A 14,177-nucleotide genomic window follows, 5' to 3' on the forward strand; every position below is an offset into this window, starting at 1 on the left:
CTAATAGGTGGTAAAACCAGGATAAAGTGTAGTGGCCGATATAAATTTGTTAAATTGAAGAAGAACATACAGGCACACCATCTTAAGTGTATAGCTGGCTCAAGTTCCACTCGTGGGTACACCCCCAGGACCGTCCCCAGACATAGAACATTTCTGTCACCCAAGAGGGCTCCCTCATGCCCCTTCTCCGAGGCAGCCGCTATTCTGAGATCTATCACCAAAGATTGGTTCTGCTGATCTGTGGACTTCACATAAATGAAATCAGACAGCAGGTCCTCTTGTGTCTGGCTTCTTCCGCTCAGTACAAAAGCTTTGAGATGCACCCACACTGGTGTGTACATCAGCAGCTTGCTCTCTGTCACTGCCGAGCAGTATTCTACTGTATGGACAGATCATAATTAGTTTATCCATTCCCCTGCTGGTGGACTCTTGGGCTGTCTCCAACCCTGGGCTACTATGAAAGAAACCTGTCTTGAATATTCTCGGACATGGTTTTTTCTGAGGGGTGAGAATAGGAGATCATAGATGGGGCAGGAGGGGGAAGTGGGAGGGGACAGGAGGTGACGGGTGAGGACCGGAGATGGGGGTGGTGGATAAGGACAGGAGGTGATGGGCGAGGAGAGGAGGTCACGGGTTGGCCAGATGTTAGTGCATGGTGACAGGAGGTCATGGGAGGGAACAAGATGCAGGGGTGGGGCGGGGGGAGCAGAAGGCAGGTGATGGGCAGTCTAGAGCCCCGGCAGGGCCTGTACCCACCTGAGCAGCTGAACTCACTCTTCTGGACCTCGGCCACATTGAGGCCACGCAGGCTGGCGGGGCCCGAGCACTGGGTGAAGAGCCCGATGGTTGGCCTCTGCCTGAGCCACTGTGAGAGCCAGGCCAGGTGACAGTCGCAGAACAGGTGATTGGAGTGCAGGCGGCTGCGGGGGGAGAGGGCAGCTCACAACCCACCCACCTGGGCCCCCAGCCCCAGCGCGAGAGTGGGAACCCCCCCTTACCAGGGAGCGGGCCAAGCCTCCGGTGCTCCACGCAGCCCCAGAGTCGGAGCTCAGGACACTCCCGGCGGCCGCCCCCCGCCCTCCCAGCTCGCGCGGGGCAGTCACTGGCCGGAGTGTGACCAGCAAATGATCCATCCCACTGAGCCCACACGGACCCGCTGCCCCAAAGCCCATCACTCATTTTTAAACACAAAAACAAATCACTTGTTTTCTGAGGAAAAATCAAATATAAATGACATTCAATATCCTTCCATTTTGGGTCACTTCCCTCCCCCCTTGGACTCCGACACCACCACCCTGAGTGGATGACCACTGAGAATGCAAAGAAGAAGAAGGAGCTCTTTCTCCCGCCCGTGGACGCCTTCAGCCCCTTCCCCGCCACCCCCGGCGCCAGCCCCCACTTGGCCACTGGGCCCCTGGCCACCCCTGGGCCGACTCACAAGGTCCGCAGCTTGGGCATGTGGTTGAAGCTGGACACGGGGATGGTGGTGATGTTGTTGTTGTTCAGGGTCCTGGGCAGGGGAAACCAGAGTCACAGGGCGTCTGTGCAGTAGGCAGGTACACTGGAAGGAGGGCACGGGGCTTCTCTCTGACGCGCACTCAGACTCTCACACCCAGATCCACGGTCCCCCTTCCAGGGGAGCCGGGACTGGGCTGGATCCTGGAGAACACGCCCACTGAAGAGCAGGAGACACAGAGCTACCCTCAGGGAAAGCCCTGAGCTGGGACGGAGGTGATAAGGCAGGTGCCACAGACTGGGACAGGAGGTAGAGCAAGAGGACCCGTGGGCTCGAGCTGGTTGGGAAGTAAGTGCGGGGTTTCACAGAGGGAGACGGGGAGGCATTCCCGCCTCATGTGTCAGAAAGTCCTGGAAGCCACAGATACTGCCCTGGGCCTCATCGTGCGCAGGGTAAGCCTGGGTCAGGCGCTGCAGGCACGACCCCACGAGCAGGTGTCCCCCGACCCTGGGTGGCGAGTCCAGGAGAGCAGAGAGCATGGCCTCTGCCCTGGGCCTAGCGCCGCGTCCCGGGGGCGCTCCCGCCTCCAGTGCTGCTCCCAGCCTGACCCCCCGGCTGCCTGGGCCGAGCTCCCACGTTCCCAGGCTCTCCAGCCTCTCCAGCCTCTGATGCCCTTCCCATGCTCCACTTACAGCACCTCCAGCCCCCGCAGAGCCCGGAAGGCCCCTTCCTCGATGCAGCTGATCTGGTTCTTGTCCAGCTGTCTGTGAAGCAAAAGAAAGCTGTGCAGGAAGCAATGTTGCCTAGTGCAGCAGCGTCCAGATGTTTTGATCAAGCGCTCCATTAGTTTAAAACAAAGAGGCCTGGCCCCAGTCTTTTGCTCAGTACATACGTGTCGATCCAAACAGCAAATACTAACAAAAGCTTATGTTCTTTCTTATTTCGTTAAAACAATAAATACAAATAAAAGTTATATTCTATTCCTCCACCTAACTTTGCATGTCCTCCGGGGACCGGGCACCTGCCCCCCCACTTTGGAGACCAGCTGGAGGGTGCTGGCAACTAGAAGACGAAACAGCCTCTCCCAAGGGCAGCGACAGCGAGAGCTCACACACAGATTTCACCCCGAGGGCCCAGTGAGACTGACAAGCTGTGGCCACCTGGAATGCTGCTTTTGGAGTAAACTGAAGCTTGATTGGGGTCCCTTGGGAAAGAAGGCAGTGCCCAATTGTCTACTACAGACTTGGGGTCAGGGAGTGACAGGCATGCCGGGCATTTGTCATTCCTGCCGCAGTCTGAGCTCGGGGAGGTGACAAGCCTGGACCAGAATAAATGTGAATAATAGAAAGAAACCATTACATTTAAATAGCACTTGACAAAGCATATTTATTTCCATGTCTCATTTGAACTTCAGAACAAGTCTGATGGTCCCATTTTACAGAATATACTGAAGCTCAGTGAAGTTAACTGACTTGCGGCCACTTCCACAGTATGTACCTGGAAGAGAAGACTCACACCCAGCTCTCTCAATCTACTGAAGGGCAAGAGCATGCGGACTGGGCCATTTAAATGGACCATGAACCTCACCTAAGCACCCACAATTCATGACACTCCCTTCTACCCAGTCCCCAAAGGCCGCCTGTTTCCTTCGACCCCAGACTGTTCCAGAAGACCACGCTGGCCCCAGCCATCTCAGAGCCCACACCAGCTCCTTGGTTGCCTGGGCCACAGGGCTCAGGGAGATGCACAAGGATACTGCAAGGGGTGGCCCTCCAGCCCCTGCACCCTTCTCCCTCCCAGGCCTGGACTCACAAATTTTTGAGGTCTGTAGCTCCACGAAAAGCTTTTCTGGGGATGGCCTGGATTGTGTTCTCACTCAGGTCCCTGAGAGGGTAAAGCCAGAGGGAGAAAAACACTGATCAGAAGAGATTTCTCCAGAGTGCCCCGATGAGTAAGGGAGGTCGGGATGGCCAGGTGGTGCTCCAGCATCCAGGAGAGTGCCTGGCACCCAGAGTCCTGCTCAGTGAGCATCTGTTGAAGGAATGAAGGAAGGAATGAATGATGGAGCTGGAAAGAGGTACCCTGCCCTGGAGGGGACTTTGTCCCCAACCACCTCCCCTCTCTACGCAGAGGGGGTTGCAGCCGGAGGGACGAGCCTGGGGCAGCAGTGACCGATTCTGCCAGACCCCAACCCTGCCCACAGACCTCCAGAGGTCCGCTCCGCCCCCAGGGCATCATCCAGGGCTGCAAAGGAACAAGCAAAGGAGGGGCTTCTCGATGAGCCCACAGCCACCCTGGGACCTGTGCTAAGTTCACCCAAGACTCACTCTGTTTTACTGATAAGGAATAAGGGCTCAGGAGGAAGGTGCCCCTGGTAACCCGGCCCGTATGTGGTACAATCAGGTCACGAAATCCAGGCTGGGTCTGACTCCAGATCCCATGCTCTCAGGCCTGCCATCAGCAGAGACACCTCCAGGAGCCTAGCCCACACTGGAGGCTGCCCCATGCAGCCTGTTTCTCATGCTGGCCGGGGTTCACAGGGCTGCATCGCTGCCCTGCAGCCTGGATGGCAGGGGTCACCGACGATGTCACCGTCTCCCCATTACTAATATCCTTCTGTGAGGGAGGAGGAGTTGCAGGGACACTGCGAATCCCTGGCCTCTGCAAGCCCCAGACCAGCTTCTGGACACATCCTCTGGCTCCACTGGCAGATAGGGCCTCAGGCACCTGCCCACCAGCCTCTCCCTTCCTCTCTCAGAATCCTTACTACAGACTTTGACAAATGCCCCAATCCGGGGCAGCTTTTCCTTGCCACAGTGGTGGCGTCAACTGCCACCATGTTCCAAGAGTGTCCCCGAGGCCAGCACTGCCTAGCACGTCACGTTTGTGAACTCACTTGACCCTGGCACCAACCATGGGGCAAACGCTATTACTGTCCCCCTCTACCGAAGGGTAAGAGGGAGGCTCAGACCAAGTCAAGGGAACACAGCTGGTGAGCGGCAGCTCCAGAATCCGAGCCCGGACAGCGAAGGTCCCAGAGCTACCCCTTTGCATGGCAGCCCTAGGAGCAGGAACTAGAAGTAGGAGGAGGGATGTCTTCCCTTATTCTGCACAGGAGGGAACCGAGCTCCACGAAGTGAAGCAATCTGCCCAAGGTTAAGGCAAGATGGGGACCCAGGCGAGCCCTCTATCAGATGTGCCCTCAGGGTCCTTAACCTGGACAGCCAGGGGCTGGCTGTCCTGACGTGGGATCCAATGCTGGGCAGTTCCACAGACCCCCAGCTCCTTCTGGGCCAGGCCCACAGGGCTTTGACCATGTCCTTCCTTTCAGCCTGTCACCCAACAGGCCTTCGGGGTCACTGCCAGCCCCAAGAACATGGCCCACAGGGCCCTCCAGCACACTGTCCCTCGAAGCCCCCACCCCGCGCCACCTGCCGTGCTAGCAGCCCGACTCCACACTGCCTGCCGAGCTGCTTTCCCCTTTCTCTGCAATTCCCAGCAGCCCCTCCATCTTGAGAGGACAGGAGAGCACTTGAGCCTTTACTTATCTGCTACTCCTGTTGTCACCTCTTCCTTGCCTGGAGAGAGCACCTTGGTGGCTCCCCCGTCCCCTGCCCAGCTTCCGTCATGCAGGTAATTGCCGCCGTGAAGGTACATCCTGTACTGGCCTGGCCCTACCGTCCCCCCGGTCTATGACCTTGATCTCTCCCCCTTAAGTAGACCCTGGCACTGGGTAGGTCGGACCGGCAAACCGCTGACTTGGGAGAAGGCTGTGCGGGCCACACAGGTGAACCAGAGACGCCGGCTGGCAGGGGCTGGGAGCGGCTCCTGGGGCTCATGGTCCCGGGGGTTCTCTCCTCACACTCTCTGCGAGAAGCCAGCCGCCGTGTCACTCTGGAGAGACCCGCACGGAGAGAACCGGCTTCCAGCAATGTCCGTCAGGCACCAAGGAAACAGATTCCCCAGCCCCCGTCAAGCTCCCGGACTCTGTGTTAACGTGCCCCCCGAATTCAGACACGGAAATCCTGATGCCCAGTGTGACAATGTTGGGAAGCGGGGCCTCGGGGAGTGCGTAGGTCCTGAAGGTGGAGCCCCTGAGAACGAGAGGTCTGAGATGCGAGGACACAGCGATGAGCCAGAAGTGGGGCCTCACCAAACACCAGTCAGCCAGCACCATGACCCTGGACCCAACCTCCAGAATGGTGAGGAACAAATATTGTTTGTTTATAAACCACTCAATTTACGGTATTTCTGTTACAGTAGCCAGAACTGACTAACGCAGCCCCAGCCAACGTTTTGACTGCAATCTCATTCAAGACCACCCAGCCACCTTCCAGAAACTGGGAGACAATACATGTTTGTTGTTCTTTTCAGCCACTGTGTTTCAGGGTTCAACAGTCAATGACTAAAACAGGGCTGCTTTGGGGGAATGGGCTAAGAGAGAGGCTTGGAGGCCATGCTAGAGAGCGTGCTCTGACTCTGAAGGGACGAGGGCCCCTGAGAGCCTCTGAGGAAGGCAGGGTCATGCTCAGATTTGACATGAATGAGCTGAAATATGTTCACGATGTGGCCCCATCGCTTTGCACTTTGGGCCTCAGTTTCCTCGTTTGTCAAATGCACAGTCTGAACTAGATGATTTCCTCCTCTCCCCCCGCCCCAACACAGTCCCACCACACGCTGACTACTCCCAGACACGGCAAGCCACACCGCTCCAACACAGCAAGCTTGGGTCCTGGGGTATCTGAGATCCAGGGGGAGGTGAGGGACGGGGAGCCCGTCACTGACAGCACACTTCCTGAGAAAGGCAGGATAAGAGAAGACAGACACAGCCATCCGCCTTTTCCTCCCCACAGGGAACCAGGGAGAACAAAGCATGGATGGTGAGGGCAAGACAAGGGTTAAGGAGGGGCAGGGGCCTGGAGACTTCTACAGAGTCAGGAAGAAACAGAGGGTGCACAGGAGGTGGGGACCTCCAGCGGGACAGTCATCTCGGCCCCAGCTGGCAATCTACCCTTCAGCTAAGCCTGGGAGGGAACTCTGGGCCAGCCACTCACATCCATTATTCTGTTTAATCCCCACAACCAGCCTGCAAGGAAGGTTTTTTATTTGTATTGATTAGTTTATTGATTGAAGCCAACCTTGTTCCAGAAAGGCTTTAAGGTGGCTTATAGGGATTTACAAAATAGCAAGAGAGCAAGAGTGAAAAGTGGGGCAAAGAGAAGAAAAATCAATAGCAGATACCAAGAACAAGGCACGATGTCACCCACACACCTGCCAGGTCCAGGGCAGAGCATGGGCTCTGGGTTTTCTGAGAGCTGATGGAAAAGGGGGACAGTGGTCCCTTAACAGCATCCCCAATATACATATAATTTCAAAAGGACCTGTTTGTCAGGAGAATAGCTATTTGGGGTACTAAGATGAGACAAGAATTCTCCAGGGATCCTTATAAAAAATGAGAGTGTGGCCTAATCAATAATACTAGACCCTTATAATAAATGGGTTTCAAGTGTCTGGTTCTTATAATAGTATTGCATCAAAGTGCAATGCAGGAAATGCAATTCTATAAGGACTCACACCAGGAGCTAAGTGGGGAAGGAAGGGGCAGAAATAGTCCGTGCAAAGGCAGGAGGCGTAATAGAGCCCGGCACTACTCGGGAGTAGTTAGGTTTGCCTGGAGCAGAAAGTGCCGGGAATGTGTCTGCAGGAAAAAGCCTTTGCAGGCCAGAGAAGGTGACCGGTTACACCAGAGAGGCATTTGATCTGATGGCCTTTAGACATTGCTCAGGAGCAACCAAAGCTTACAGAGGAAAGATGCTGCCCCCAGGGCAGGCAGAAGAGGCGACACCGAGAGCCCATCCAGGAGGTGAGGATCCAGGGGTGGGTGTGGAGCCACCCGGGGCCAGCCCACAGGAGCGAGCCACTCACACGGGTAAAATGAGGCAAGGAAAGGGAACTTAAGACCCTGGAAGAGGCCAGCCTCTAGACCAGAGGAAAGGGTGGGCCTCGGAAGCCTGAGGAAAAGGCAGTATGCCTGCGGTACAAGAGGTGCTGGAAAGAGCTTGAACTCTGCGAGGAGAGGATCCAGGTTCGAAGCCTGCTGCTAGCATTTATCAGCCAGGCCCCCGGAAGGTATGCACCTGAGCGCTTCAATGTCCCTGATTATAAAATGGAGATAAAAATACCTACCACACGGGTTTGGAGAAGATGAGTTCTTGTGTTTGAGCTTCTGTCCTAGGACCTCCATGGCAATATTTAAGAGAGCAAGCTTCTGTCCCTCCTCAAACACAGCGGGCCAGTCCCTTTCCTAAGGGTCTGACTGTTGTCTCCAGTACGCTCACTAGGGGGCACCAGAAGCCTGCCCTGGGCTCCGAGGCCTCCGCCACCGCACAGACCCAAACAAAGCTATTCTCATTTTTTTGCCCCAGTTGACCTCCTATCTGGTCAACAATTGTCTTGTCTTTCCCAAACCTCTTTGAAGTAATGTTTCTCACCTCCATTTTCCCCAGGCTGGCATGCAATACCAAAAGGCACCACCTACATCTTGTAATTCTGCTCTTTCCTCATCCCTTGGTGGCCTTGTCACAGGCCCTGAAGGGAGCGTGGCCTAGGGTGGGGAGGGGGGGCGGCGCAGAATGAGATACACTGAGACGGGGAGGGTGCTGGAGCTGGAGAGATAAACCCAAAGTGGGAGCCGTTGTTGGCCTGACCCTGGCCAGGGGAGAGGGGAGGGTGCAGAGCCATGGGGCAGATGGGGGTGCAGAAGGAAGTCCCAGGTAGGACAGTGAAAGACAGACTGGAGAGCAAGGACGCAGCAGCCAGACAAGGGACAGACTGGGGAGATAAATACAGGTGTAGGGCCAGATTCTAAGGGTGAGGATGAGGTCTTGGGCTTTGACAAGCTCCCAGGGGATACGGATGCTGCTGGTCCAGAAAGCACACACTGAGAGGCTAGGGTGGAGAGGAGAAAGCCTACAGCAGAGTTTCATAATAGAGATGGGTTCAATAAGCCCTGACTTGCCCACTTAAATTATGTGGTCTTGGGTGCCTGGGTGGCTCAGTTGGTTAAGCGACTGCCTTCGGCTCAGGTCATGATCCTGGAGTCCCTGGATCGAGTCCCGCATCGGGCTCCCTGCTCAGCAGGGAGTCTGCTTCTCCCTCTGACCCTCCTCCCTCTCATGCTCTCTGTCTCTCATTCTCTCTCTCAAATAAATAAATAAAATCTTTAAAAAAAATTATGTGGTCTTGGGCAAGTCACCTAAACTCTCTGGCCTCAGTGTTCTCATCTGCAAAATGGGGTGGGGGCGAGAAGTGGAACCCACTTTGCAGGATCTGATATGACAGGTGCTGTGGGTTCTCAAACCTGCCTATTACTCCACTTATGCTATCATTCCTTCAATTCTTCAAATCCCTCCTGCCACAGGACCTTTGCACTTGCTATTCCCTCTGCTAGAATATTCTTCCTCTACTCTTCACACAGTAAACTCCTATCCATCCTACACATCTCAGTCTACGGACACTTCCCCAGACTGCTCCCTTGGCTTCAGACTCCTAAGACCCCATGTTTTTCCTTCTTAGCACTAATCCAGGCTTATAATGAAATATTAGTATACTGAGTGTAATTAATACTGATTTCTGGTTAATATCCATCTCCCACTCCAGACCATCATCTCTCTCTCTCTTTTTGGCCCCAGACCATAATCTCTTAAGAGTACTGTCTCTTGTGTTCCCCATAGTATCCCTGGACCTAGCACATTGCGGGGTCTCAGTAATTTTTAACTGAACTGAACTAATGTGGATGCACATCGTTCTCTCGCTCTCATCCCTCTGTGTTTTTCTGACCAAAACAAGGAGGGAAGACAGGTGGTGCAACTGAGAGGGGAAGCCAGGGGCTTGGGGCTGGACAGGCTGGCTTTGTATCATCATCTTTGTAAGAGACCAAGCCTCCTCACTCGGGCACTGGGTATACGTAACCTCCTCTGCCTAATGCGGCAGCAGAGGACCCAGTGGCAGCTCTGAAAAGGAAGGGAGGTGCTGGAGAAGCACCTGTTGCTCTTATTTTGTCATCAACCCTGCCCTTCCCTTCATGCATCCTCATGGAACCTTAGTAACTGAACCCCCTTGGGTAGTTCTGAGGTGGTGCCAGCAATATGAGCAGGGAGGTTTGGGCAGCATTGGACGAAGGTGATTCTCCTGGGGCCCCACAAGATAGAGAGGGAGCTGAAGCCCCTAAGAGTCTATGGCAGGGGGTGGGGGGCTCCAGTTAAGAGTTATGAGGCCAAGATCCTCATGTCTGAACCCCACCACCCAAGATCAAGAGCCCTGAGAGGCGAGCTGCTGCCAATTGCAGCACCCCCTTGGTCTGGAAACAACCCCGGAGACCCCAGCCTGGCCCCTTTCTATGAAGAGAAGGGGGCAGCCAGGCCCACACCCTGACTTGGGCACTATCCCAGGGGCCCCTCCTCCTGCGCACTCCGCCAATCCTGCCAGCTTCTGCCAGGGCTGGGGAAAGCAGGGCCTGGGAAGCCGAGGTCGGGACCCCATGTTCTTGCTGCTAATCCCCCTTCACGCTCTAACCAGATTGGGCCCTGCTGGCAGGGTGGCCTCTGAGGGGATCAGCAGGGAGCCCAGCCGGGGACTGCTGGGCACCAGCCAAGGACAGACTCGGCCCTGGGTTCCCGCCGCCAGTTTGTCAACCCCATTGCAGAGCTCGGGGCCCGCTCTGTCTGCCTCTCAAGCCATAAGGAAGCTCTGGGCAGCCTGGCCTATCCCCTTGCCCCTGTAGCCTGACTGGTGACCCGAAGCCCACCCAATAAGGAGCCTACTGGGGAGAGAACCAGGGCACCTCACCCAGGTCTTCCTTGTTGGGAGACTGTCAGGTAAGGACTCGGGCCCAGGAATGGACACAGCCGGCCATGGACCCGTTGCAGGCACTCACAAGTTTCCTAACCCCTAGAGGCTCCGGCTGTGAAGTGGGAATCATCATGGGCTTGGGGGCTTCACTGAGGCTGTGTGCAGGGCTCTCAGCAGGCCCAGTGCCATCAGCTGCCAAGGCTTGCACTTTAGAATTGTCCTTACGGGGCCCTGTGGGGGGGAGGGTCAGAGTTGGAAAATCCAGGACTGGAAATCCAGAGACTGAGACTCGAGGCCAGTTCTGCCACCAGCCCACTTGGCGACCCGGGGGGAGACCTGCAGTTAGTTCCCAGCCCCTCAGTCTCCCCTTCCAAAAACACGGCCCTGCCAGCGAGGCCTGTGTGTGGCGGCCCGGCCAGCCTGGGGGGGCTGGGCTGGCTCCCACTGTTGCTGTTTGTGAGCCCCCCACCCCATCCCACCATGGGTGGCTCAGCGCCCACGCCTCTGGCACCTGGGCCAGCAACAGTGGAGCCCCCTGGGAGTCTATTAGAAGTATGGACTTTCTGGCCCCACCTGCCACATCAGATTCTGCATTTTAGCAAGCCGCCCAGGTGATTCATCCTCAGCTCGGGCTAAAGGAAAGGGGTTACAGTCCCTGCTCCCAGCCAGCATTTCAAAGCGAGGGGCAGAGACTCCAACTCCTATTTTGGGGGGTGGGGGACTTGGACGCGGCCTCCCTGCAGTGGTGGATGGAGCCAAGGGCAGAGGCCTCTGACCTGTCACCTGCGGCTTGCCCCTGCCTGCCTGCATGGGCAGAGAGGAGGCACTCGCGGGAGGGGGCAGAGCGCCTACCGCCCTGGCCCCACTGCCCTCCTTGCTCTCTTGGTGGGGGGGTTTGGGGCCGGGGGGCACTGCCTGGGGGCTTCGGTGAGAACCGGGCTGTGGTGGAAATCAGCACATGAGAGCCCCATGGGGTCAGGAGTCGCTGTTCCCAGAGACAGAGCCTCCAGGGCCCCTCGGCACCCCACTGCAGGGAGCACCATCAGGGCAGAGGTTAACAGCACCTCCGGGGTGGGATACTGGGTGCACGCCCCCCTCTGAGGTGCTCCTGGGATCTGGCAGGACCACCCCTCCCTTGTCTCTGTCTGTCCTTCAAGCTTGCCCTCAAATTCTACCCCTCCCACCCATGAGGGAAATTAATTCTGCAATTCACCCTCTGTTGGCTCCCCCAAGCCCATGGGATGATATTCCGGTGCCCCAGATTTACCTGGTGGGTGGACTGCATGTGTGTGCCCCTGTCTCCAGGTGACCTTCAAGGTGGGTCTTTTAGAGGCATTTGGTGGCAAGGACTTGAACCATGCTGCCTCAGGCTCTGACCTCAAGGTAGGGAGTAGGGCTCTGTCTGCTCATCAATCTCAGGTATTCCCAGGAGAGGCAAACTGTTTCTCAGGGCTGATCTCGGTGTGAATGAATTTGTTTCATTGTCTCCGGAAGTCAAGTTTGGAAAGGAGGACAGAGGACAGGGTAAAAGTGACCAGGGAGTAATGCCAAAGGGGCACCCTGGTGGGGTGAAGGCAGAACTAGTTTCCTCTAGCCTCAGCCAAGTGCCCCCTGCTGTTGTCAGAACAGAGGAAAGACAAAGGGAGCTGCCTTTGCCTCCTGCTCCGAGCCTGACCACCCCTATAAGTGGCCAGTTCCCCTTGCTAATCCTTGTGTGCCCTCCTGACCCCCTTTCCTCTGCTCTCCCGATCAGCAGAATAAAGCCAGCAAATGGCAAGGCCCACAGACCCCGGCGCTGGGGGGGGGGCGGGCGGGGAGGGAGCTCAGCGATGCTGAGGAGATGGCCAGGCAGGAGCCAGTCTGGGAGGAGAGCTAGGTAACCTGGGTTCAAATGTAAGCCTCTTTGTGCCTCAGTTTCCTCATCTGTAACATAAGCTTGTAAGAATAGTAAATAAACAAAAGCATGTGAAACTATCCAGAGGAGTGTCGCGCACAGTAGGTAACAATCAATGGTACCACGGGTAAGGCTTAAACTACCCCTGGGAATTACTGCTGGGCGATCCCTTCTCCTTCCCCGCTCTCCCCCTCCTAAGCTGGGGGTTTTTATTTAAGATTTTATTTATGTATTTATTTACTTATTTAAGAGCAAGAGCACGCACACACAGGCACGTGCTCCTAAGGGAGAGGGGCAGAGAGGGAGGGAGAGGGAAAGGGAGAGAATCTTAGGCAGGCTCCACGCCCAGCACAGAGCCTGAGGCAGGCTGGATCCCACAACCCTGAGGTCAGGACCTGAGCCAAAACCAAGAGTCAGATGCTCAACGGACTGAGCCACTCAGGCACCCCATCCCCCTCCTATGTTGATTTTAAGATTCATAGAATTAAAGCTCACACATGCTCTGTGAGGTCTTGAGATTTTAACAAGTGTTGAATACCGAGGTTCTTTGCAGGGAACCCCTGATATCCAAACTCCTGTCGGTGGTTTTAAAGGCTGACATGGATAGTGGGGTTTGAGCTTTGCAGGAGAAATGGGCTGGTCCGAACAGTACATGCCAGATGCTGTCAGCTGGAGAGATGCCCTCCCTCCTCTGCCCTCCACACTTCCCTGAAGCCATGCACCCTCCTGTGGTTGCCCCCCCTCCCTCCAGCCCTGCAGAGTTAATGTTGCAGAAACCTCATTAGGAAGAGACATTATGCAGCCCTGGATGGCTGCACCATAAAACCAGCCTGGGTAACATTTCCTCCAACCGGGCTGTTTGTTATGCAGCTACTGAGCATCACTGTAATCAATTCCCACAACAGAGATATCGGATGAGATACACACACCCCACAAAGCAACCTCAGAGCCTTGCCAAGGAAAAGCTGCTCAGAGGCTGGCATCCCATTCAGGAGTGAGTAGCTCGGGGACAAATAGGAAACAGAACCAGCAGGCATGGGTCCCAGCTACCATGGCAAGAACACAGTAATGGCAAGAGGGTAAAGAAGGCAGGGGGAATGCAGGCCCCTCTTAATCTGAGTGCCAGGGCAAGGCCTTCCCTCTACACAACCACCACATACTGAGCCTCAAGGAGGTGCCAGGCATTCTACTGATCCTGAGCAGAGATGCACAGGGGGAGACAAAGCTCTTGTCCTTTGTACCTATGGGTTGGTAGAACCAATAACTTCAGGCATTCTCAGACCTGACACACAGTGGTGGTGGGGGGGCGGGGAGGAGTGATTCTTGCAGGAGCAAGAATCAAGATCTAGAAGAAAGAACATGAGCTTTAGAGACAGACAACCCTAGGTTTGACGCCAAGCTCCACCACCATTTACTGCCCGTGAGCTCCTAGGCAAGTTACTCAACTTCTCTGAGTCTGGTCGCTCACGTGTACAGGGGGGTTAATCACAGCTCCCTCTCGTTGAATTGTGGTGGGGATTAAAACCACATATGCCTTTTCTATAAAGTACAAAACAGGCAGAACTAACCAATGCTGTTAGAAGTCAGGATCATGGTTACCCCTGAGGGGGTGGGGAGAATCAATGACCAGAAGGAGGTACTGGAAGATTCTGGGGACTCAAGATGTTTTAGTTCTTGACGTGGTGCTGGGTACATGGGTGGGTTTGCTTTGTGAAAACTCAGTGAGTTATATATATGAAAACACATGACACACACACAGACAGTTGCAGCTTGCTGTATGTATGTTATACTTCAGTGACAAGCCTTTTAAGATAACATGTGAAGCCGCTTCCAGTACCTTGTGCTTTGTAGGCTTGCAAACCAGTGCCAGTGCCCGGCCTCCCTGATCCCTCCCTGGATGAGGCAGATGGGGAAGAAAAGCTGCCGAGGTGACAAATTCCAGAAGAATTGGGGCTCACAATTCTAAGTGGTGGGGAA

The 14,177-nt window shown here is 55.4% G+C and overlaps 1 protein-coding gene across 1 annotated transcript in view; it reads right to left on the bottom strand.

Moving 5' to 3' along the window:
* Positions 1 to 14,177, bottom strand: part of SLIT1 (slit guidance ligand 1) — a 163,263-nt gene that overhangs the window by 48,679 nt on the left and 100,407 nt on the right. Inside the window, exons 5-8 of the mRNA XM_035026232.1 lie at positions 3,269 to 3,340; positions 2,149 to 2,220; positions 1,439 to 1,510; positions 757 to 920 (exon numbers count right to left, since the gene is read on the bottom strand). Of these exons, the coding sequence (XP_034882123.1) occupies positions 757 to 920; positions 1,439 to 1,510; positions 2,149 to 2,220; positions 3,269 to 3,340 (380 nt within the window). The remainder of the gene's footprint in view (positions 1 to 756; positions 921 to 1,438; positions 1,511 to 2,148; positions 2,221 to 3,268; positions 3,341 to 14,177) is intronic.

This window comes from Mirounga leonina, unplaced genomic scaffold (genome assembly GCF_011800145.1).
Source record: "Mirounga leonina isolate KUSES-001 unplaced genomic scaffold, KU_Mleo_1.0 Mir_114, whole genome shotgun sequence".
Classification (NCBI taxonomy): domain Eukaryota; kingdom Metazoa; phylum Chordata; class Mammalia; order Carnivora; family Phocidae; genus Mirounga; species Mirounga leonina.